This window comes from Haliotis cracherodii, unplaced genomic scaffold (assembly GCF_022045235.1).
Source record: "Haliotis cracherodii isolate W230 unplaced genomic scaffold, xgHalCrac1.p SCAF_7, whole genome shotgun sequence".
In the NCBI taxonomy this organism is placed as follows: domain Eukaryota; kingdom Metazoa; phylum Mollusca; class Gastropoda; order Lepetellida; family Haliotidae; genus Haliotis; species Haliotis cracherodii.
The window spans coordinates 23,383,120-23,410,212 of record NW_027266330.1 but is presented as its reverse complement, the minus strand read 5'-3'; the positions used below and the strand labels follow the sequence as shown (position 1 = coordinate 23,410,212).

The 27,093-nt window shown below is 41.6% G+C and overlaps 1 protein-coding gene across 14 annotated transcripts in view; it reads right to left on the bottom strand.

The window, feature by feature from the left end:
* LOC139447454 (zinc finger and BTB domain-containing protein 14-like) overlaps nt 1-27,093 on the bottom strand; it is an 89,802-nt gene that overhangs the window by 39,104 nt on the left and 23,605 nt on the right. Inside the window, exon 2 of one of the 14 annotated variants that reach the window (XM_071228808.1) lies at nt 387-901. The exons of 7 other annotated variants lie outside the window; for them this stretch is intronic. In XM_071228808.1, coding sequence (XP_071084909.1) covers nt 501-901 — 401 coding nt within the window. In that variant the 3' untranslated portion in view covers nt 387-500. Of the gene's footprint in view, nt 1-386; nt 902-7,869; nt 9,645-10,812; nt 11,691-12,374; nt 14,141-15,424; nt 15,779-23,298; nt 23,654-24,737; nt 25,189-27,093 lie in introns of those variants that run through there. 6 more of the 14 variants (XM_071228827.1, XM_071228825.1, XM_071228828.1 and 3 more) reach the window with 6 other exon arrangements.

The window sequence follows — 27,093 nt, the reverse complement described above, 5'->3', positions numbered from 1 at the left end:
AGTTTCTTGCGTGCCCAAGGGACGCAACTCTACACAGCGAATCGTGGCGCCTTAGACGACTGGGCCACCCGTGCCCACCCTCACAGGATGATAGCCCTGGAAAGCCACATGTTTGTGTCTCAACTGTTCATGAGGTATGTGTTAAATTATTGGTGTCCAGAAATAATATTTCTTGACAAAGTTTAACTGCAATGAACTATGAAGTACTGGACAAAGCCTTTGCAAATAAACCCAAATACTGCTTGTTAGCCACTGTGTTAAATAGTGAAATGTTTTGTTTCGAAAATAGTTATAACGGCATCAGTTCTACACCGTGACCCCAATTGCTTATTGAGCAGAATGCTGTCTTGAAGGAAGGACAGAAACAACTGAACAACAAGGTGTATTATCTCCACATGAACAGAACACATCAAATTAGTCTCTAAGTTTCTGTCAAAACAGCAAATCTGATGAATCTCTCCCACAAGAACTGAACACCCTCATCTTCCTCCATGAAAACGTCAGTTTTGCAACCTCTCTATGAATATGGGACAAGTCTTCTGATGCTTCCGAAGGTTCCTTGCATACACGTAACTCTTCCCACAAACACAGTAACAGGCCTGGTTCTCGTGGGCTGCGGCCTTGTGTCTCTTCAGATCGTCTGTCCGGGCAAAGCCCTTCCCGCATTCACAGGTGAAACACAGCTTCCTGTGGACTTGGTCAACATGTCGTCGGCAGCTCTGGACAGAGCTGAATGTCTTGCCACACTCTGTGCACTGAGGTGTGCCTGGCCACTCTATGCCTGGAGGGTGTGAATGGGACTCGGATAGTCTAAACATGTCTGCCTCCAGTAACTTTCCTTGTGTGTCAAAAGGTCTGATAGGATTCTGAACTGAGATTTCGGCCAGAATCCCACCTTGGCCTGAAAGTAACAAAAAATCCATTTGACATGATAATGCTGAATCAATGCAGGTGACCATCCTGCTACCTCGGTTACGTCCTGCTACCTCGGTTATGTCCTGCTACCTCGGTTACGACCTGCTACCTCGGTCAACAACCTGCTACCTCGGTTACATCCTGCTACTTCGGTTACGTCCTGCTACCTCGGTCAACAACCTGCTACCTCGGTTACGTCCTGCTACCTCGGTTAACATCCTGCTACCTCGGTCATCAACCTGCTACCTCGGTTAACATCCTGCTACCTCGGTTAACATCCTGCTACCTCGTTTAACATCCTTCTACCTCGGTCAACAACCTGCTACCTCGGTTTACATCCTGCTACCTCGGTTAACATCCTGCTACCTCGGTCAACAACCTGCTACCTCGGTTTACATCCTGCTACCTCGGTTAACATCCTGCTACCTCGTTTAACATCCTGCTACCTCGGTCAACAACCTGCTACCTCGGTTTACATCCTGCTACCTCGGCCAACAACCTGCTACCTCGGTTAACATCCTGCTACCTCGGTTAACATCCTGCTACCTCGTTTTACATCCTGCTACCTCGGTTAACATCCTGCTACCTCGGTTTACATCCTGCTACCTCGGTTAACATCCTGCTACCTCGGTCAACATCCTGCTACCTCGGTTAACATCCTTCTACCTCGGTCAACAACCTGCTACCTCGGTCAACATCCTGCTACCTCGGTTAACATCCTTCTACCTCGGTCAACAACCTGCTACCTCGGTTAACCACCTGCTACCTCGGTCAACAACCGCTACCTCGGTCAACATCCTGCTACCTCGGCCAACAACCTGCTACCTCGGCCAACAACCTGCTACCTCGGTTTACATCCTGCTACCTCGGTTAACAACCTGCTACCTCGGTCAACAACCTGCTACCTCGGTCAACAACCTGCTACCTCGGCCAACAACCTGCTACCTCGGTTTACATCCTGCTACCTCGTTTAACAACCTGCTACCTCGGTTAACAACCTGCTACCTCGGTCAACAACCTGCTACCTCGGTTAACATCCTGCTACCTCGGTCAACAACCTGCTACCTCGGTTAACAACCTGCTACCTCGGTTAACAACCTGCTACCTCGGTCAACAACCTGCTACCTCGGTTAACAACCTGCTACCTCGGTCAACAACCTGCTACCTCGGTTAACATCCTGCTACCTCACATGAGTACAGTATCAGTGTAGACAAAGAAAGAAACATAATTAGGGCAAACCAGGATTCGAACCATGGACCATTGGTTTCTTGCATGGCCAACTCTGCACAGCGAATTGAGACGAACATTAACATGACTCTCACATGTATACGTTCCTAGTTTCATATGAAACTATGTGCCTTCGTGCCCACTCGTCAGACAAGTACCATCTAGTGCATTCTGACAGCAAAAGATGACCATCATGTAAACATCAACTCTCAACAAAGTTCCAATCATAACTTCAAGCAATAGCAAAACATCAGACTGCAGACTTGACAAAAAAATATGTCCTACGTCCTAGTAACATGACGGATGATTGCATTATTTTGTGTATTTGATGATTAACGCCACTCACCAACATTCCAGCATCATGACAGAAGCTTGTAAACAGTCAGGACGGTACAAACTAGTGATTGATGTTATGAGCAGCAAACCATGGGGTACTATTAATGACTGACTGTTGACCTTTCCAAAAGACAAACATTACAAAGTTATCGACCATGGTGTTAGCTGAACTTGCTGCTTCTCTGTCCAACAGTCTTACACATAGATGACGGCCAGCCACAGGCTGAGGACATTTCAGACTGTCAGTCCTGCACTGTGTCTGTCCAACAGTCTTACACATAGATGATGGCCAGCCACAGGCTGAGGACATTTCAGACTGTCAGTCCTGCACTGCGTCTCTGTCCAACTGTCTTACACATAGATGACGGCCAGCCACAGGCTGAGGACATTTCAGACTGTCAGTCCTGCACTGCGTCTCTGTCCAACAGTCTTACACATAGATGAAGGCCAGCCACAGGCTGAGGACATTGCAGACTGTCAGCCCTTCAAATTGACCTCTTTGTCAGAAACACTGATACTGAAAGCAGCCTAGGCTATGTTCTGTTGAGCAGCAGCACACCCTTCTGCCAAATGCCTTCTCAATCCTCGCTGGTACCGATACACTTTTCCACACACACAGGAATGGGTAATGTTCTGATGGATCGACTGCATATGGATGCGTTTGCTTACAAGCTGAGTGAATGTTTTGCCACACTCCTCACACTGAATAGGTTTGTCACTTTTGTTGGGCGTGTCATTCCTGGTGTGGGGATAGTAAACTGATCTTTCACTTTGACTTAATGCCTTAGATTGGCGTGATTCTGTTGGTAGATAATTCCATTGCTCTCCTGGACTTTGTGAGATGGGTTGGCTCGAACTCAGATAATAGGGATTGTCTGAAACAGACAAAAAAATAAATTCGATTTCCCGTTTTGTGTGGGTTGAAGTAACAATGGTGTATGCCCTTACCACAAATCAATGGTATGCAGTTATCAAACAAATTCAAATTTTGGAACTTTATCAATTTCAAGGATAAAGGAAAAAACTTTCATGGATAAGTTTTATGCAAATAGACAAGGAAACTGTTCCAAGGATCAAGTTGCCCTTCCAGAACCAAGGATAACTACATAAAACTGATGGACAGAAAGGGGGTCAACAGTCTGCAATTTGGGCCACTGATCCAAATATTGTCTTGTTACATCTTCCTCTAGTATGTGAGTACGGCTTCACAAGACCAGAAATAGCCAGCAAGCATTATATTCAGTGGACATTGAAACCCAGGCCTTCTAAGCAAAACAAGTGAATGTTTCAACCATGAGGCTACCCCACTGTCCCCAGAGTGTGATTAGAAAAGACTCATTAGTTGTCAACCACGTGAGAGGAAATGAGTCTGTGTATAACTATCAAAGTCAAATAAGCCCTACATGGAGCATACCTTTGTGGAAACCCTCCATGCCTGATGTTGTCGAGTAGATGACTGCAAGACTGTGGCACATGGCGCACCGTAGTTCTGATGTGCTCATGCAGTATTTGGAGACCGCCTGTAGGTCGGGTCGATCCCCGGCTGCATCATACCAAAAGACATTAAAAGATAGTTCTTGTTGCTACCCTGCCTGGCTCTCGGCATTAAGGGGCTAAACCAAGGACTGGTCGGCTCGGAGTCAGTAATCTGTGTATGAGTGGGGTACTCATGTCAAATTGTGTGCACACATGTAACCTTCCACCCACACACGACGTTAAACCCCATTTTACCACTCTTCACCTCTGTACAGTGGCAACACCTCAAACACTGTATCGTGTACACAACCCACAGTTGACGTGGATTATCAATCTCTTATATCAAATCCTCTTCCTAATCCCATCTCATTGGGTAGCAGAGACCTACCCTGCCCTGGAAACTAGTGTATGTATCGTTGAGAAGATAGATGATGTTTTCCCTTGTACTTCTCTGTGCAGGACTTAACCTAACCATAACCATCTCATCTGCAAAAGTATAAACATAATCTTCTTTCTAATGTGGAAAACAATATGTAGGAGAAACCAATCGTCACTTCAGCATCAGACTCAAAGAACACTTTACCGACATCAACCACCAAATTTGAACTCAGTGGGACACTCTACTAGAGACCTACATTACCAAATCATAAAGCAGTTTAAAATGGACCCTTGAGTCAGACCAGCTACACTGAACTAAAATGGATCTTTGATCTCAAATTCATCCACCCGCAAGGTATGAACGACAAGAACTAATCCTGGCGTTCCCCCCAACCCTTCCATTGTCTTATACCTAACGACCCGTCAAGATTCCGGGGTAGAATATGTCTTCAGCAACCCATGATTGCCGTAAAAGTCGACAAAGCTAGTCGTAAAAGGTGACTAACGGGATCGGGTGGTAAGGCTCGCTGACTTGGTTGATGCATGTCATCGATCCCAATTGCGTGGATCGATGCTCATGATATTAATCACTGGATTGTCTGGTCCAGACTCGATTATTTACAGACCGCCGACATTTAGCTGGAATATTGCTGAGTGTTGCGTTAAACAACAAACCAACCAACCAATCTTATGCCTAACCATAAGCATGTTCTGAGACCTGCAATACAACTATAGTAGCAAGTGGGCTATAATGAAGATCTATAGACATGTCTCTTGGCAGCAGGTACTGGATTGTAACTACATAAGAAATAAGAAGGAAATAAAGAACTTAATACACCTCTTGGTACAGAATTGAAATATTTTAAACAACCGTTTAATTGTATTCAATCATTAATTTTCACACTTTCTCAAAGAAAGAAAGTGAGCACCACTTTGGTAAACAATATCAAGACGTGATAAACTTAACTCAATTTTGCATTCGCCAATACACTTCCAGTATGTGCCTACTCCTCCCTGAGGATGAAATCAAAATGAAAATGTATTCCCAAGTGCAATGCGGCCGAGTTTGAAACTTGCCTATCCATTTCAGTGCATGTTTCACATACAGCAAACAAGTCGAGCTGGGAAGTCAATGCCTCAAGAGAGATTTATTTATAACCAACATGACAAATTCTCAGCTAACTAATGACCTAAACAGTTCATGGAAACAACATGGCTGCCTTCCACCTTTACATCCACAGTAATTCCTCTGAGGAGGTTCTCCTTGACCACCATGGTTATTGTTCTGACTTAGGGAGATCTCAAGTAGTTGTACACCTTCCCAAATACCAAGGATGTGATGATTTCAACAAATCGAGCTCTTGGAAACAACAAGGCTGCCTTCCACCTTATCATCCACAGTAATTCCTCAGAGGAGATTCTCCTTTACCGACACGGTTATTGTTCTGACTTAGGGAGATCTCAAGTAGTTGTAGACCTTCCCAAATACCAAGGATGTGATGATTTCAACAAATCGAGCTCGGAAACAACATGGCTTCCTTCCAAGACCTTTTCATCCACAGTAATTCCTCTGAGGAGGTTCTACCATCACAGACATCATTGCGTAGTGCCTCAACTTAACTCGTTGGAAATTATACACATTCCCACAAAATTCAGGCAAATTCAACAAATCCACAGTTCCTCAACTTAGTGGGTTTTTTTACCTTGTCATCAACACTGAAACCAGGGACGGTGCGTTGTAACACATTTCTGAGGTAGAATAGGTCTGAAACAACCAATGCTTGCTGTAAGAGGTGACTGTGCTTGTTGTATGAGTGACTCATGGGATTTGTTGGTCAGGCTCGCTGACTTGGTTGATGCATGTCATCGTATCCCAATTGCATGGATAGAAGCTCATGATGTACAGACTCGATTATTTGCAGACCGCCGTCATATAGCTGGAATATTGCTGAGTGGGCGTTAAACAACAAACAAACAAACATACAACAAACAGAAATCCTGTCAAGACCGTCCCTCCTCAGCACCACAGCCATCTTGTTGTTTATGTCTCCGGAGTGCTCGGCGGTACTTGTACACTTTCCCACACACGCATGGATACACAAGCTTCTGATGGACAGACTCAATGTGTATTTTCTTGTTGACTTGCTGTGTAAATGTTTTCCCACATTCTTCACACTGGTGAAACGGACCACCAGCTCCTTTAAAGTAATCAGGGGGAAGGTCAGAAGGGTTTTGACCAATGGCATAAGCCACTGACTGCATAAGGTCAATGGTATGCTGCGACTGGGATCCGAGCGGGTAGGTCCATGATGGATCAATCTGAGAAGTCCTACTCAACTGGCCGCTGGGTATCAGGGAGAAACCATTGTCTGAAAGGAACAGAAGAGGAAATCTAGTTCCATAAGCCTTCGGAAATATTATTATGCATGTAATGGGTGAATGTTCCTGGATGCTGTCATCTTGCTTACAAGTCTTCTGGATTGTCTCCTGATGCAATCTCTCACTTGTTGAGACAATGTGCCCAGTTCATTTCCACAAACATATTCCTTCACACAGCCCTATGTAAAATAGAGAAGTGTCTGCAGTGAGTGCAGAACCATCTGAATTTATCAAAGCTCATAGTGCAACACCAAGGACTTATCCAAGACTGTGGACTAATTGCCTTTGGCAGGCATATTCAGAAGAAAAAAGAAGTTATTTTCCAAAATTCTGAGGTATTTATATGACCACTGTGGGAAATGAACGTAGGTCTTCTACAAGACCAACAAAGCTTCCATAAACACTAAATAAAAACATTAATCCAATCCTTCAGGAAGAATTCAAGATATTTGATTAATGGAACATCATATGTTGCCCTTAAACCTGATGTGATGTGGGTTTGTTAGATCTTCACACAGAGTTTTGTTTGTTTGTTTGTTTGTGTATTTGTTGTTTAACACCGCACTCAGCAATATTCCAGCTATACGACGGCGGTCTGTAAATAATCGAGTTTGGACCAGACAATCCAGTGATTGACATTATGAGCAACGACCCACGCAATAGGGACACGATGACATGCATCAACCAAGTCAGTGAGCCTGACCACCCGATCCCGTTAGTCACATTTTACGACAAGCATAGTCACCTTTTATGGCAAGCATGGGTTGTTGAAGACCTAGTCTAACCCGGGTCTTCACCTAGAGGGATTGTATTACTGTATCCATATTGCAGCTTTATGAGTTGCACAAACCAAGTCTCTCGTAGGATAAGAAATAATTCTTCAGGATGAGTGAATGTACTTTAAACAACCTTCAGTTTCTCGGACAAATCATGTGATCATCGGTGTGATCATTTCCATACGGATCCATGCTAGAATTCAGTGGCATGGTGCATCAAGCGAAGTTGATTTACCATAGGTCATGCCAGATTCCAACAACTTCATGGTTATGCAAAGATTTACAATACCATCATCAGATATCTTGATTTGTTTATCATATGGACGTTGTTTCAGCCAACAATACTGAGAGACAACAAACTCATGTATCCTTTAGGCTGGTTTTATTCTTCTTGTTAAAAAAGGTACAAATTACATTATCATACCTCCATGTCATAATGATGAGACCTGATTGGTCCACGTGATCTTGATAAAAATTAATTAAAATACTATGTAAATAAATAAATTTCTCAGCGGGTGAACAAATCCCTTATACCCCGCCATAAGCAGCACAGACTGCATGTGGATTTCTGAGAGGCAAAATGAATCTCTTCTACCCCGCTTCAAAGCAAAAAGCTGCACGCTTTTTTCCAAATCAATGAAAGTCACATGACATAGCACAAGCTATCTACTTTGAATTTGTTTAAATTCCTTTACAATGTCATATTAAAACATGTTGGTAAGATAAATTCGTTGTAGCAGGATCCCGATGGGTACATGAGGCTCGTGGTATAAAACTTAATGAGAGACGCATAAAACTTGCTGTACCCATCGTGAAAAATTATGACGCTGTTCAGTACAAATATTACTGGGATAAATAAATAAACATATTTCTGGAAAAACAATTAATTCCATTTCCATACAGAGACAAGTGGAAATCACTTATTTCTTCTCCAACACAAAATATGGTATAGATGGCATAATTAGTGTTCCATGATTAAAGTATGAATTGTTTGTTGAGCTATGCCAGTCTGTATTCAAGCTATATCACAGGACTCAGCATACCCTCTCTGACCATTGACCATGTTCAACCATTATATGTCACTGTAAGCATTCATTCAAACTTGGATAGAACTAGACTGTAAGCATCCTGTATTGTACCTGGTTCATCAGTCTCTAAATTGTTGTCCTCTTTGTTTTGTTGGAAAGTCAGTAGCAGATCCAATGCCCCCATCTCCATGACAATGATGAAGATAATCATCCAATTAAATCCAATAAAATACTTCAAGACCTGTTCATCGAACTGTTATTAGCATCAAAACTGTTGACAAGACTTCAGTGGCATTTGTGGGTGACACTTTCTCTTACACCCATTTGCTTGCTTCATGCCCCAAACTAAAAAAGTGTCATTTAATGTCATATCACTGAGTTCTCTGACCTAATCATGTTAATGTCTCCTATCAATCAATTAACACAAAAATCTGGCAACCAGTTACTTTAAAGATCTTGATCTGAACCTCCTCAATACTTATTGGTAGTGCCGGGGCGATACACCGATGGATCACGATGTTTAACTTCAGACACAAGGATCGATCACAGTCGCACACTAAGTAAAAAATATCAATTCATACCTTAAATGATTACTTTAATGGCTTTTACACCAAACACAAATCAGTAGTGAAATTTGATAGTGGAAAGGTAAATATCTTAATACATTGCGCCATACTTGACACTGCCAAATGTAAATTGTCAGTGTGCCAGGTATTTGGCTAACCTGCCTTTGAAAAAGATGGCTTACGCACCACTGACAAGAGCACATACAAGTATCGTGATACTTTTTGGATAATGAATCGTAATATGTATCGGACTGCACAGTTGGTGTATCATGCCAGCCCTACTTATTGGCCAGGAAGATGCTGCACCCCTTCTGATGCCTTGTCAAAGCATGTTTGTAGCTATAGTTCCTCCCACACGCACAGTAAAACTTGACTCTGTCGTGAATGGCAGTGACATGGTGCCACCGAGAGCCCACATTAGCGAACACCTTGTTACAGTGGGGACATGGGTAGCCCTGTCCTCTGGGGGTGACATTCTCAAGGAAAGTGAACAAGTTGTCGCTCAGCATTTGAGAGCCTTGGCTTACTGAGTTACCTTCATAAGATCGGCCCATACCAATATCTGAAATTGATAAGAAAACAGTGTGCTAGTCCTGAGCTGTAACAATTTAATGTTCTCACAAGTCAACCAATATCAACAGTTATTTCAAAAGAAACAATTTACAATGTATGTAGCAACATTTGCTATTTGTCATTTTCTGATTTGATATTTTCAAATAATCTGCAAAATATTTCTTGAATTTTTATCTTGCACCTTCTCAAAGAATGTATTAGTGTGTGTTTGTTATTTAACGCCGCACTCAGCAATATTCAAGCTTTATGACAGCGGTCTGTAAATAATGGAGTCTGGACCCGACAATTCAGTGATTGACATCATGAGCATTGATCCAATTGGGATCGATGACATGCATCAACCAAGACAGCGAGCCTGATCACCCGATCCCGGAACGTATAAGTGAAAACTCATGGTAGTCTGATGAATTTCTTAACAATGAAGTAATGTTGTATGGATAGTACATTGTGATGAATAGAGAGCCTCCGACAGATTGATGACCTTTGTGGTTGTGTGAAACATGTGCTGTAGATGGTAAACTCCAACAGATTGATGACCTTTGTGGTTGTGTGAAACATGGGCTGTAGATGGTAACCTCCCAACAGATTGATGACCTTTGTGGTTGTGTGAAACATGGGCTGTAGATGGTAACCTCCAACAGATTGATGACCTTTGTGGTTGTGTGAAACATGAACTGTAGATGGTAACCTCCAACATATTGATGACCTTTGTGGTTGTGTGAAACATGGGCTGTAGATGGTAACCTCCCAACATATTGATGACCTTTGTGGTTGTGTGAAACATGAACTGTAGATGGTCACCTCCAACAGATTGATGACCTTTGTGGTTGTGTGAAACATGTGCTGTAGATGGTCACCTCCAACAGATTGATGACCTTTGTGGTTGTGTGAAACATGTGCTGTAGATGGTCACCTCCAACAGATTGATGACCTTTGTGGTTGTGTGAAACATGTGCTGTAGATGGTAACCTCCCAACAGATTGATGACCTTTGTGGTTGTGTGAAACATGGGCTGTAGATGGTCACTTCCAACAGATTGATGACCTTTGTAGTTGTGTGAAACATGAACTGTAGATGCAAACCTTTCACCAAACTGGTAGATCGGTGACAGACCAAAACTGCTCTGATCTAAATTGACAAGTATCTGAAATCTGCATGACTTTTAGCAGTCAGGACTGCTTTCCATAATTAGGTACTTTTGCTGTAGCCAATAAACTTGACAAACACAATAAAGTTATTCTGTGCTCAATAATTCTTTAATAAGGACTAATAACAGTGTCTCATATTACAAGTGACAATATTCATTTCGCTTTGTCCTTCTGTCCTAACCTATATTTCAGCAGGATAACAATTGATTCTGACAATGCAGCTACTACTTCCATCTTCATGAGTCACTGACAGATAACAAATATTGCTTTCCCAAAGTGGGGCTGTGGGGGAACCTAGTGGTTAAAACGTTTCGCTCGTCACGCCAAAGACCCGGGTGTTTCTTGCTGGTGTTCCCTGCGATGATATAGCTGGAACATTGCTAAAAGTGGCATAAAACCATACTCCCTCACTCACTCACCAACATTGTAGGAAATAAACTTAATATATTCCAAGAAGGTATTCTGTGCTCTGTCATTCCTTAATGACCTTATTCTTGTAGTGCTTATCCTTCTGCTCTCGTACTACAGTGACACTGCCTAGTTAGTCAACACTGCCAACCCACCGACAACACTATTTTAGGCCTATTCCTTTCATCAGGGAGCAGGTGGCAACACATTGAAGAAACATGTCTTCTTGTGGAACAGGAGGCTTTGATGATATTTATATATCTTCCCACAAACACAGGGATACAGCCTTTTTTCATGTATAGCTTTGACATGGTTGCGTCTTGCCCCGTAACTGGCAAACACTTTGTCACAGTGCGGGCAAGGCAGCCCTCCCAGAGATTGCTGGGCAGGCTGTGGTAGGTAGGGGGACAGAAAGGGAGTTCGGGAAGCATCGGCGACATTCTGAACACAACCGCCACCATCCCCGCCATAACCAACATCTGAAAATAACAAAAAATCTTCTTTCCATTCATTGTTGAACATTTTCGATCAAAAACATGCTCATCCAGCATTTGCAGTACGAAATAGGGAAAAAAAGGTTGGAATGTCAATTTGGGGCCCTCTTGGAAAAAGCCTGCCCACTCAAAGAAAAGAATCTGGATACTGTAAAAAATGAGATCTCTTTTTTGCCCCATGTTCCAATATACAAACTGAATAACCTGTGTGGCTTTTGTGACAGAAATTGCCCAATAAAATCCACTATTTTGACTTGTACCATGTTACCAAGTTTTTTTAGGTGAAGAATTTACTTGCCTTTGCATGTGTTTGTGAAGGGTGCAACCGGTAGTGGGTTTTATGCACGCCTGTCCGTGAACACCTTGCATCATCACTATTTGATAGTGATTCATAAACAACCGTTTATGATAAAGTCGGAATCATAGAATTGACTCTGCTTTTAGCGATGGAAAGCGTTTTGTTGCTTTTATTAACCTGTTTTAGACAGCATTTCACTTGTATCCCAGTGTGTAAGAAAGCCCAACTTGAGTTTGTCATTTATCACTATAGATGAACCGACATGTATGGATGACGCACAGTGCAGGGATACGCTGTCATGTTCAGTCTCTTTCAACTGACCCCACACTGAACAGCAATTAACACAGCCACAGAGGACAGGAAGACAGCAGTATTGTAGAGGTATTTATTTGTTCCTTGTAACAGCAGGAGATTTAACACATTGTTTGGACATAACACAGTTTGGGACTGGTCTCGATTTTCCCCAAAGTTTCATAAAATGAAAGGGATCATAGACACACAATTTGCATCTTGTCCAATTGAAATTACTTTCCCAATACCAGACATGGGAGAGCAATAGAAAAAAATACCAAATTATTATTTTCCCTTAGGACTATTAATCAATAGCAGACTCACGAAATCATAACAAATCATATATTCAAATTTTCAAAAAAAATTCAAAAACATCAAGAAATGTCCTACGTTCATAACTTTTCCCTAAATCATAAATAAGTAAAAAATAAGCTTTGTTCCCAACAGTAATTGTCCAGAAGGTCGGCAGCGTTTCACAGTTCTGTCACAAATAAGAATGGGAAATTGGACTGAAATTCTCTCAGATCACAAAATCTTGAAAACAATGGAAACAATGGTAACGTCAGGTCATCAATACAAGCCCACATGAAAACGGTACAGAAATTAGAAAACGGTTAGAATTTGTCTTCCTATTGGTCGTAAGAGGCGCCTAACTGGATTGGGTGGTCAGGATTCTGACTTGACTGTTGATGTCATCGTATCCCAATTGCGTGCGATGCTCATGATATCAACCACTGGATTGTCTGGTCCAAACCCGATTAGTGACTGACGTCATATAGCTGAGTGCGGCGTTAAACAACAAACAAAACATTAAATGATACGCTGCCCTGCCTAAATCCTCCCTTCAATATTGACTCTAGTAGTTCAATGTTCTCCACTAGTAGTCAAACACACATTGGGCAGGTCTTCCTGTGGTAAATCAGCCCTTGTTGGTAAGCGTACACCTTTCCACAAACACATGCAAAAGACACCTTGTCATGGACTGTGTTAACATGGTTACGTCTAGCTCCTTGACTAGCAAAGACTCGTTCACACTTGGAACAAGGAAATGTTCTCCCACCCATAGCAACATTCGGCCTCCGAGGCTGTCTCGGTATAACAAAGCTACATTCAGAATACTGGTTGAGGAAATAATTCTGATCTCGATCATTTCCAGCGTCATAATAGGTTCCATCTGAACTTTGCTGATTAAACCCAAAAGAGGTGCCGTACTCATCTGAAAGCAACAAAAAGCATTGGATTATGTTGCTTTCAGAGCTGTGTACGGAGAAGACAACAGTCGCAAGTCATCAGTGTCCACACGATCTTCATTAACAAGATTTCACTGTATGCTTGATTGTTTGTTAGTTGTTTCACAAATATTGCAGCTATACGACGGTGGGCTGTAAATAATCAGGTCTGGACCAGACAATCCAGGGATTGACATCATGAGCATCGATCCACGTAATTGGGATACGATGACATGCATCCGCCAAGTCAGAAGCCTGACCACCCGATCCCATTAGTCGCCTCTTACAACAAGCATGGGTTGCTGAAGACCAGTTCTATCACAATTTTAACTCCCTTAAGCGTCTGTGTCATGTACACATTGAACATGATTTCCGATGGTGCAGAATGCCCTGACGATAGGCATACACCTTCCCGCACACACACGTGAACTGCACTTTATCATGGATGGCTACAATATGATTGTGTCTTGCACCATGACTTGCAAAGATGCGGTCACATTTTCGACAAGGAAAGGATCTATGACCATGGGATTGAGAATGATAATCTTGATGACCCCTGTAGATATCCCCCTGCCCATGATGCCCTTGATGACCAACACTCTCGTAACCATGCCAACCTGAAAGTAACAAAAAGTGAAGTCTAGAAAAGTTGCTTTCAAGTATGCATGGCTGCCACATTATCCCACACAGCCAAATGTTTACCAATCTCATTAAAATCAGATCTTAGTGTTTGCTGAGGACATCCCATAAAAGGTCACATAAGAATTACCTTTCATCTGACCAATCAGGGAGTCCCTACTATAATGACAATGTGAAAGTCTGATGTGTTTTCTAATCATGCAACCACGGCATCTCTCGCTTCGATGGGATCAATGTTTGAAACGGAAGAGACGTTCCACTGCCTGTGGGAAACATTGACATACAATCTCAGACATCTATGAGACTTCCAGAATATTCTTTTATTAAGTTTTCAAATTTTGAATCGAGAACTTTGTCAAAATATTTTTCAAATCGTAGTCAGCAATGGAAGTAGCCATTTTGAAATTAGTGCTGTACATCTTGATAAAGCTGCCTTCTGATTGGCTAATGGCAACTTCTGGTCAAAGGAAAGATAGGTCATTCTGGCATGATCTGTAATGGGATGTCCTCAGATCTTTGCATAGCAGCTGCGGGCACTAAGATCTGATTCTGAGACTGAATTTAACTTTGCAGGTATCACAGGGCATGATTTATGCAAGCTTTAAGTAGATATTAAACATAGATCAAGTTCTCAAGCAACTTTTGCATCCCATTCTAGCCTGGAATGCCCACGGGACTGTGGAATTATTTTTCGAAAATCAATGGGAACTCTGTACTCGGGTAACTTTGTGGAACGGGCATGTCATTAAGGCAGGGCATTAACCTAAGATAGAATGTTCAGAGTAAACATGGGAAGATTAACGTTTAACATACACCCCAACAGGACGTAATACTTGATCATTCTGCGAGTATACATCACTCCAGCTGCACTGGCTACCTGTGAGAGTCAGGATCGTGTTCAAGCTGATCATGTTTGTCTACAAATCGATCCATGGGTTATCCCCAGTATACCTCCAGGAACTCACTGCCCTTTACCAACTTGGCCGAACACTGAGACCTGCAAACCAACTACAGCTTGCTGTTCCACAAACCAGCAGAACAACATATGGCCACAGAACCTTCCGAAAAGCAGGTGCAACTCTATGGAATGCACTGCCCATTGATGTCAGGGGATCTGAAGATGTCAACACCTTCAGATCAAAACTCAAGACCATCCTCTTCAAAAGAGCATACAACTGAGCGCTCTTGACCAAGGAGTATATCTGGATAAGTAGCGCTATATAAATGCTTAATATGAATTTGAATTTGAATTTGATTTCCATCTCAGGTGCCCAGTTTGCTGGCCATGTAAACTTGGCATGACTTGATGTGTTTGGACAGACTAGGCTGATACTTGTACACACGTCCACACACGCAACCAAACGTCTTGTTCTGGTGCACAGCCTCAATATGGTACAGCCTGGCACTATAGGCGGTAAAAGTCTTGCTACATTCAGGGCAAGCAAATATCTTTTTAGCTGTGTTGTGGTGAGGCGAGCGAGCAAGCTCAAGCCCGAGAGACAGGTTAGATATGCTGTGGAGAGGATCCTGGTGCACGGTTGGAAGGTAATGGTTAAGGGAGGTTGGGAACATTAATGTGTCTTTGTATCCATGTATTGTGACGGCTCCTCTGGGATCTGAAATCAACAAAAAGGATCTCTTGTGATCGCTAAAGGGTTTTGGCTTTAACTTCTAAACAACGCACACACATCATTACAAAACATGGAGCTTACAAATGTGGGATAGTTTTGGTTTGGGGATGACATCCATCTCCAAATGCATACTAATGCATTATGAGCCAGCACCTGCATGCATCTGACCACGAATCTAGTTACTCCTAATGTTTGCTTACGGTCTTTGTGTGTGGGGGGCACGGGTGGCCCAGTCGTCTAAGGCGCCGCGATTCGCTGTGCAGAGTTGCGTCCCCTGGACACGCCAGAAACCTATGATTGTGGGTTCGAATCCCGGTTCGCCCCGATTATGTTTCTAGGTTTGTCAGCACCATACCCGTGCTCGTGGGTTTCACCGAATTGGTAAACGTCTGAGACCTGCATCACTTCGGGCTTTCCTCCCACATCAAGCTGACACGCCGTGATATAACTGGAATACTGTTAAAAGCGGCGTTAAACCCAACTCACTCACTCACTCTTTGTGTGTGGTTTGTTTGTTGCTTCATGCTGTACTCGGCACTATCAGCACTATCAGCACTATCAGCACTATCAGCACTATCCCATCCATATGGCTGCAGCCAGTAGGTAACAAAGTCTGGACTATGCCAACCAGTGACCGATATTATGAGCAACTACCCATGCTAGCTGATGTTGGGAATCGAACATGGGTCTTCGGCGTGACGAGCGAACGCTTTAACCACTAGGCTACCTGACCTCTCCAACTAGCAGACAGAACACTGCTCACAAAGTTGTGTCTCCATGACTTGATCATAAGCACAGTGTGCTTATGGGGATATCAAGGGATATATATAAATCTGACCATAACAGACAGCTGTGTCAACTTGACTGAATAATGTTTGTGTTAACTTCCTCCCCATTTGATTGCTTGCAGCAGCAGTGATAGCTTTCACATACATGCTTTCAAAAACTATGAAAGAATTAAAATTAGGAAAGTGATGTAAGTGCAGAAAATGTTCAGATAATATGGATCCAGGGGCTTTAACTGCTTCAAATAGTCAAATTCCCTCGCAAAATGAAAACAAATGCTTGGAGTCGCTTTACATCATGTTCAAGATTATTGCACTTATACAGCGACATGCATGTGCATGTGGGTGCTTGTACTAGTCCGGACTGATGCCGATTTTGTAGTGCTAGCTCACTGACGTCCCATGCCGCAGTTTAACATAAATACCCCACTCAGACACAATATACTGACTCTGGGTCGACCAGTCCTTGTTTAAGCCCCTGAATGCCGAGCGCCAGACAGGGTAACAACAAGTACCATCTTTTTACATCTTTTGTCATGATCGAACCCCCGACATTCTGCTCTACTACAAGACCACGCTGTCGCAAATGCTAATCATAAATGGTGAACTGATACTTATTAAATATCTTCAGTGGCATCAATAAGTCAGGGTTGGTATGGATTGTAACTTCTTCATAGTTCACATTACAGTAAACGTACTGTTATCTTTTTCAGCCAATAATTCATCATCGTATTTTAAGAAACCACACGATCAATAACAGCTGGTAAAATCCATCATGAGCTCCTGCTGTTGTTGATGAAGATGCGAAAAATAATGAAACATTCAAGTAACATGATTAACATCTTTATTGTATATAATTTACGAAATAATGAAATTATTTTCTTACATTCTCCAATATACTGGGGTACTTATCCAAGCTGTGAATCGAAATCATTCAAAGCAGGATTAATCAATTTTTTTTATTACAACTGTAGTGATGTTTCAATGAAGATATTAATATTGACGCCAAGCAAAATGAAATTTCTTGTTTAACAGAGTAGGGCTGGGTGGGTAACCCGGCTACTCAGGTCGGGTGGGTACAGAGTAGGACCCGAGTACCCAAAAGACCACCTGGACCCACGACTTAAACATTTTCCCATTCAGCAATATTCAAGCTATATGGTGGCGGTCTTTAAATAATCAAGTCTGGACAGACAATCCGGTGATTGACATCATGAGCATCGATCCACGCAATTGGGATTCGATAACTTCCCTCAACCAAGTCAGCAAGTCTGACCACCCGGGATGCAACGAATACACTATGGGGTGAAAATGATTCGTATCATGAATATAGGATAACGAATACGAATATTATTTCACGAATACAATAACAAGTCAGCAGTTGATGTATAATTTGTTATATTCAGTGAAACATTAACATAATTTTTTTGACATGGTTTGTTAATTATAAATATATTATACATTTATATACTGCACTTATCCAGTTAGTAGTATCTGTTCAAACGCGACAATGACCAGTGACTCCAATACTGTCGAATTAAATATTATAAGAGTGTTGTCTTTGAAGAAATCTATGCATATAATATGTTCTTATGGATATTTTTAGGTACTGGGTATGTTAATGCATGTACTTGCATATTCATAAATATTCGATTCTAATGGCAACGAATAATGAATTCAATTCATGAATGGATACGGTTCGATTCACCGAATACGCGAGTGAATCGTAACAGCCCTACTGACCATCCGATCCCGTTAGTCGTGAGGATTGAGCACATGGGACAGAAGTGGGGGGCGTGATCAAACAATCAGAACGTACTGGATACAGTATGTTCACTTCCACTTGTCCCCATATTTGGGTTTTGTTTGGTTTGTCGTTGTTTAACGCCGCACACAGCAATATTCCAGCTCTAGGACGGTGGTCTGTAAATAATCGAGTCTGGACCAAACAATCCAGTGATTGATATCATGAACATTGATCCATGCAATTGAGATCGATGACATGTATCAACCAAGTCAGCGAGCCTGACCACCTGCTCCAGTTGGTCGCCTCTTACGACAAGCATAGTCGCCTTTTACGGCAAGCATGGGTTGCTGAAGACCTAGTCTACCCCGGAATCTGCACGGGTACCATATTTTGGGAGGTCAATAATACTTCAGCTGTACCACTGATGACCTACAACTGTGTGGTCATGCATGGCTTGCAGGATGGACGGAGAATTTGATCAACATCTCAATATCACAACAATTGTAATCAATAAGTTGATCATCCGTATTATCTTGTTTTTCGTCAAATATAAAACTTCTACATGCCAAGATTGATCATGTAGTCTCTTATCCATCACAAACCATAACATAATCCTTCCACATTCAAATGGTGGCATACAGATGGAGCAGGGTTTTACGCGACGTACAAATGTGCATCCAGGACGTACAAATGTGCATCCAGGACGTACAAATGCGCATCCAGGGCGTACAAATGTGCATCCAGGACGTACAAATGTAAGAGAACGGCCACAGAAAATAACACATACGGCATCCCTTGGGGCACACAATTATATTCAATGTACCTACAGCGCATCAAGATCAGTGATGGGTGTCTGTTATTTCATCCATCAAGCATGACTTCTGTCCACATGATCAATGATTCATTCCAGGCTTTAAAATAATTATCAAAACATACAGAATACTATACCATTACATTACTTTACAGGAGCCCAACACTGCCTGTAGGGACCCTTAAAATTCAGTATTGGGGTTCCCCTGGACCCCTACTTTTGTAAGTCAAGGTTAAACCCTGCAAGCCTGTTACATTATTACAATTTGATTCGTTGAATATCAACAGGTCAGATCTAGAGTGATCATAAGTTGGTTAAACGCTGCTTTGAACAGTATTCCCGTTATATCGAGGCGTGGGAGCTTAATGTGGGGGGAAAGCCCAAAATGATTCAAGTCTCAGACATTTACCATTTTGAAGAAACCCACGATCATGGGTATGGTGCTGTCAGACCTAGAAACATAATCAGGGCGAACCAGGATTCGAACCCACAATCATAGTTTCCTGGCGTGCCAAAGGGGTGTAACTCTGATCATGATACCATAGTCCAGCTTGCTCCACGTCTTCCATCAAAATAAACATGGAAATAGTTCAGTATAATAAACAAACAGCTATCGAAATTATTACAAATAGATATAAAGTAACAGTTTCATAAATTATTCAATAAGGGCAGGGTACAAAATGCCACATACCCCTGCAATCAAATTCATGTACAAGTTTGGCTTAATGCCACTTAAAATAGTAAATATCATATCACTTCATGCTTACACTTTGTGCCATGGTTATTGCTAGAGAAAAGAATGAATATTTGGGAGGTTAACCACACTTTCGGGTTGAGCCGATTCATTCCTATTAGCCATAATAAATACCGTATTTTCTTGAGTATAGTGCCCACCCAAGTATAATGCACACACCCCTCTAGCGGATTCAGTGTTTTGGAAAAAACATTTTCTCGAATATTATGCTCAGAAACAAAATACATCGCACCCCTTTCGCGAATTCCGATGATAAATGGTTGATAAGAAAGTTAATCAGTACAAACTTGAAATGTGAGATAAAAATCACCAGATATGTTGACATGGTATTTCTGGTGTTACATGCTCACTGTAGTGTTTTTGTGTTGAGAGGAGAAAAAATACCATCAAAACTCATTATGGCATGTAAAATGCACACCCCCTTCTACACAGCTGTGTTTTTTTTGGAAAAAAAAGTGAGCACTATACTCAAGAAAATATGGTCATCGTGCCTTTGGAGAAACATTTTATGACTATCAAATAACATTATCTATCAACTAGTCATGGAACATCATCAGACGAAACATATTTCTTTAAAAAGGATTCCAAAGAAATATCTCAATTCCACTTGTGGTCATATATACATACTACCAAAAACTTGAAAAGAAAAGGATATTTTTCAATGTTACACAAACTCATATGTATTTATAAATACCCTATTCGACGTAATAAGTGCCCACGGCGATATTTGCTGATATATTTGCTAGTGAACAATCCCAAGTAGCACCCCTTCCGATTCATCAATGTACACAAGACTTATTTATTCGTGTATAATACGTACTCGTGTGTTATATGCATCCTTAATTATGGGCAATGAAATTCTGGATAAATATATCTGTCGTGTATAATACACACTGACTTTTATTTTGTATCATTTCAGGCTGTCAGCATACACCACAAAATTTACAATCTTTCAACTCTGTTTTTTTCTCTCCCAAAATTTTATTTTAATAAGAGCCCCCTATTTCAAATTTTGAGAGAGCCCTGAGCGCTTATTACGCTGAATACGGTAATATAAAATACCCATGTATCCCATCAAATGGTGAGTCAAACAGTTACAGTATAGACAGACTGAACAAATTAGAGGTAGTTTTAAGTCACATTCTACATCAGAATGATCTCTAAATGACTGAAGGTCCGTCAAGGTCAACATGACACAAAATCAGCCAGTTCACAACTTGCCAATTCCCTTCGTGTTGCATACTGTTGAATGCCTCATTCAGCAAAATTTCAACTATGTCTACGGTCTCTATATAATCAAGCCTTGATAAACTGGTGCATCCCCTATTGGCCTACGTCCCATATGGCCTAAAAAAAACAGAAATGACCTTTCCCATTTGGCCTACCACAGATTATTTTAAACAACCTACACCCCTGTTGACAAAAATGGTTTGGTTTGAGCTTTAATAGCTCTTGTTATTTCACACAGGCTTCTTCTGTGAAGTTGATTAATGTAACTACCTCACAATTAACTAATCCTTTTCTTATGTTCACAAGGATTGTATATAACTGGCTTCTTTGCCTATTGTGGCCAAATGGGAAGTAGGCCAATGGGGAGGACACCGATAAACCAGTGACCTCTGAGCACTTTCCCCTGGAAGGTCCATTGGAGTACAACAAGAAGAACTTCAAACTAAGTTATCTTTAGTTCAATTTTCCGATTTTTTTAAATTTCTTAATTTTAGAGTTTTTTTAAAAATTAGTACATATTAATGTTAAAATACAATGTAAAATTAAAAATAATTTATCTTCCTCATTTTTGGTCCTGTAATCAGTGAAATACAAGTCACCTTGACCAAGCCATCCCATGAGTGAGTGTGTGAGTATGGTTTTACGCCGCTTTTAGCAATATTCCAGCAATATCACGGCAGGGGACACCAGAAATGGGCTTCACACATTGTACCCATGTCGGGAATCGAACCTGGGTCTTCGGCGTGACGAGCAAACGCTTTAACCACTGGGCTACCCGACCGCCCAGCTCTTCATAGAAGCAAGTGATGCTTGACACAAGTTATTCCCTACCAACCTAATTTTGGGGCCAAAAATCCAGAGAAAAAAGTAAGACCTGATGTGTCAGTTTTGCCATGGCAAATGTTAACAACACCTCCCACAACAATGGTTACCGATTTATGATTTTATTAGGAAACACAAATATAGATAATAAGAAATCCGAATATCACTTTGTTAAAAATTCAGTTCTGCCAGTTAAAATCTGGTCCATATGAATCAACACAGGGATCAATATGTGTCAAGTACAATCTTCGCAACACAACAGGAGTAAAACAAGATTGATTCTGTTATCAATCTGAGTAAATATGACGATTCGTACATCTCAGGTGGGTATCAGTAAAACACAGTACAACACTAATAGAATGTTGAAAGTCTGTGTCTCAGGGAGCAGTTTTGTCTGAGTGTATGAGTTTGGTTGACCACCACTTTGAATAAGAATTCGGTGTTCCCGCTGGCTTTTGAAACTGCCAGTCCTTGTGGACTAGGAACTCTAAAAATTACCAGCCCCCCCACCCGCTAATTTTTGCCAGTCCCAACTTTCAACAACAAAAAATGTATGAAAATTATTTGGTTTTAATTCTTTCAATTTCATGTTCAGTGCAAAGATGACATCTCTGAAGTAACTTAGTTAGATCCATATGTCATTCACACAAACTTCAGTCACAATTTTCTCTTTGTTTTTCAATATTTCGAGACGAAGTCGCTACAAATGGATATTTAACCTAGAAATAGACAAGGGGAAACCCTGATGGTAACAGACAAGCTGACTTTGTTCGAAAAATGTACTTATATGAATATCACTGACGTTTTGTTCAACAAGAAAAAATTTATAGGTACTTTATTTGCCGGTCCACAGGGACTGGCAGTCACATGAATTACCAGTCCAAAAAATTGGTAATTACCGGTAAACGGGAACACTGACTATTACAGTGATATGAAGCCTGAATTGATAAAGGAAGCTTTCCTCCTTGGATAACACCGACAAGCATGGGAATGGTGCAGACAAACCATGCTACACAACCTGGTAAATCTGAGATTCGAACCCACAATCTTCGGTTTCTGTACACAGGGATGAGAATGGATTTTTTTTTTTTTTCAGTTGAAACTTTTTTGCAATGGTCCATAAATTGGGGGTGTTTGTGGGGGAAGCCATCAGATTTTAACAAATTTGTGGTGACTAAAATTTGTAGATGTGAGAAGATTCTCAACCCTGGGAACACCTAGCTAACGAAACTCTGCACAACAAATTGCATGTCATCCTTTATATATTACAACCTCAAGCCTGGCCAAGCTGGTATCCCATTTCCAACTCAACACTTCAAGAAGATGAAAAGACAGTCATAACAACCATCGAAAGAACAGGAACTTGCTTCACTTGACTCGAAACATCATCGATGCAATTGTGCCAGATATGCTTCACATGTTTTCTTGTGATAGGTCAGACTACGCCTATGAGAATACTGTTTTCCACACACACAATGATATGTGACTCCTTCATGGATAGCACTCCTGTGGTAATGAAGGCCCGACTCGTCACTGAAAGACTTGTCACACATATTACACTGAAATGGTTTACTCTTTTTCTGAAAACCCTGGAGAATGTTCTCGACAAATTTTGCACCAAGAGGGTCATAAACTGGTCTTGAAAATCCACTTTGAGAAGAACCCCACGAAGGGTTGGGGAAAGATGCAGGATTCGTACTACCAGAGAAACCTGAAACCAAGAAAAGAACCAGCTCAGTCACCTCAAGACGAAGACGACGCTGACGCGACTCAAACGTAACACCGACTCACAATGCTATGCTGCAGACATGAATTTTATCAGCGAACATTTATGAAAACTTTCATTCTGGAAAAAATATGTAAATCTAATTGAGTTCAGACATGGCCCAACCTATTCTTCATGCAATTTTCTTGTAAATAACTGTCAAAAAGATCTCAATTTAATGCTTAATAAAAAACAAAGCATTTTTCTTCTCATGACATTCAAGGAATATCCATCATTGTTTCTTGAAGATAATTAACCATAAGATCTCATTTCAGAAAGAACACTAAATGAAGTTTCTCAATATCTGTTGCTCAGTATCCACCAAGAACTTGACAACATCCTATTCCAAGTTTCTATTGTTAGTTCAAGCCATTTCAGGCAACCATTGGACTTTTATGAGACATTTACAAGGAGTGGAATGCTAGCATTATATCATGAACGCTGAAGATTACGAATGATGGAAGTCATCAAACTTAGAACGCATTGTATAATACCAATCAACTGAATCTGTTGTTCAAGTCGTGCGATACAAAGAAATTTTGAATGTGAGAACTTCCCAATTTCACCTTCAACACACCTGCTTAGCTGAGCATGAAGTATACCAACCAACACAATCGAGCTTGACAACCCAATCTATTCAGTAACTGTGGACCTGAAGTTCTGCCTCTTAGTCATCCTGTCAAGAAATCTCAACCAGATCACAAACTCATCATCATCATCATCATCAGAAGAAGAAGAAGACCATTCACAGACACCAACTCTTCAAAAATGATGGCCACCATTGGAACTCCAAAGGTTTTATTAGCAGGGCCAACAGAACAACAGAACAACAGAACAACAGAACAAAAGTCTTTTCAAGGTTATCACCAGTCAGTTAATGAGCAAACACTGCCATATGTTTCCTGTACTTCAGGGGGGCACGGGGGGCCCAGTCGTCTAAGGGTTTTCGATTCGCTTTGCAGAGTTGCATCCCTTGGGCACGCCAGAAACCTATGATCGTGGGTTCGAATCCCGGTTCCCCGGGAGCACCATACCCGTGCTCATTGGTTTCACCGAAGTGGTAAACGTCTGAGACCTGCATCACTTGGGGTTTTCCTCCCACATTAGGCTGACACGCCGCGATATAACTGGGATACTGTTAAAAGCGGCGTTAAACCCAACTCACTTACTCACACCTGTACTTCAGTGTGGAAGACTGGCCAGGAATGCAGGACAGGTCTTTTGATGGAATGACATGCTGCTCCTGTGGATGTAAGTCTTCCCACAAGAACATGTGAAAGTCACTTTTTCATGAACAGCTTTCTTGTGGGCATATAAACCTGTTCTGTGTGTGAACACTCTATGACACATTGGGCATGGCAATTGTTTCTTTTCTGGAGCGCATCTGAATGTGTTGAAAAAAGCTGGGAAATTCTGAGGTGAAAAACCTCCCTGAACGACACCCAATGCGGGCACAGAAATCTGGGAACTGTCATGTTTATCTGAAAGAAACAAAAATTGGTATGGAAAATCTGGCCATATTGAATAGACTCATAACAACTTTTACATATCTACATAATTGACAACAAACTAAAAACTACAGTAATCCTGGGATTATGTTTAGGCATAAAGCAGTGGTTGTAGTGAGTGAGTGAGTGAGTTGGGTTTAACGCTACTGTTAACAGTATTCCAATTATATAACCGCCCGACAGCTTAATGTGGGAGGAAAGCTCGAAGTAATGCAGGTCTCAGACGTTTACCACTTCGGTGAAACCCACGAGCACGGGTATGGTGCTGACAAACCTAGAAACATGATTGGGGCGAACCGGGATTCGAACCCACAATCATAGGTGTCTGGAGTGCTCAAGGGACGCAACTCTGCACATCGAATTTCGGCGCCTTAGACGACAGGGCCACCCGTGCCACCCATTGGTTGTAGGGCTAAAAAAGTCAATGTTGAGTACCGCCCATACTCCACAGAAGTTGTTCATCAAGTTGTGAGGCATGAGATGAGAAGCGAGGTGAAACAGGGGTTTAATGTTGCATTTTAGATTATTGCACTAATAGAGGCACATGCATGTGTGTGAGTGTGGCTGCTTGTTCTAGTCCGTACTAATGACAGTGTTATAGTGCTAGCATTCTGAGATACCATGCCGTAGTTTAACCTGGAGACCTAATCTCCCACTGTACACAGACCCCAAGCCAGCCAGTCCTTGTATTACCGTATTCGACGTAAAAAGCGCACGGCTCCAATAAGTGCCCACGGCGATATTTGCTCAAATATTGGCAAGTGAACAATCCCAATTAACACCCCTTCCAATTGATCAATGTACACAAGACTTATTCATTCGTGTATAATACGCACTCGTGTGTTATATACACCCTAAATTATGGTCAATTAATTTCAGGAAAAATACATCTGTCGTATATAAACAGTTCAGGCCGTCAGCATAAACCACGAAATTTATCTTTCAACTCTTTTTTTTCCACCAAAATAATATTCTAAAAAGAGCCGCCTATTCCTATTTTTGAGAGCGCCCTGGGCGCTTATTACGTCAAATACGGTATCTCTTGTTGCCAAGAGGCCAGGCAGGGTAACATTGGTTGGTTGGTTTGTTGTTTTACACCGCACTCAGCAATTGTCCAGCTATATGATGGCAGTCAGTAAATAATCGAGTCTGCACCAGACAATCCAGTGATTGACATCATGAGCATCGATCCACGCAATTGGAATCGATGACATGCATGAACCAAGTCAGCGAGCCTGGGCAGGGTAACAAGTACCATCTTTTACCGTCTTAAGGTATGACAAGGATGGGGTTCAAAACTCTGACCTTCCACGGTCTGAAAGACTCTCTATCAACTAGAGCACAAATGCGGTTCTGCGTGGTACAAAGAAATGCCTGCATAAAGTTCACTTTCAACACATCTGCTTTGGTGTGCATAATGCAAATCAATCAACACCATCAACCTGACAACCCAATCTTTTGATCTATGACAAGTAAAGGTAACTGTGGATTTTTTTATTTTATCATCATCATCATCATCATCATCATAGACAATATATATTGCGCATATTTAGACAGCACTCAGGGGCATGCTCAAAGTGCTATTATTATCCCGGTCCCTGGATCATCGTGCACTCAAGAATCATTCTCAGCTCCCTAGGGAGTATACAACCCAAGCTTCATGTAAGGCGTTAGAAGGTTAACAAACAACCACATTGCCATCTCATCCTACTGGGTACCCATACAATGCTGGATAAAGAGAGGCACATTTCGAACAAAGTCACTTGCCTAAGGAGACACCCCCGTGAAGATTCCGGGGTAGAATTGGTCTTTAGCAACCCATGCTTGCCGTAAAAGGTGACTATGCTGTCGTAAAAGGCGACTAACGGGATCGGGTGG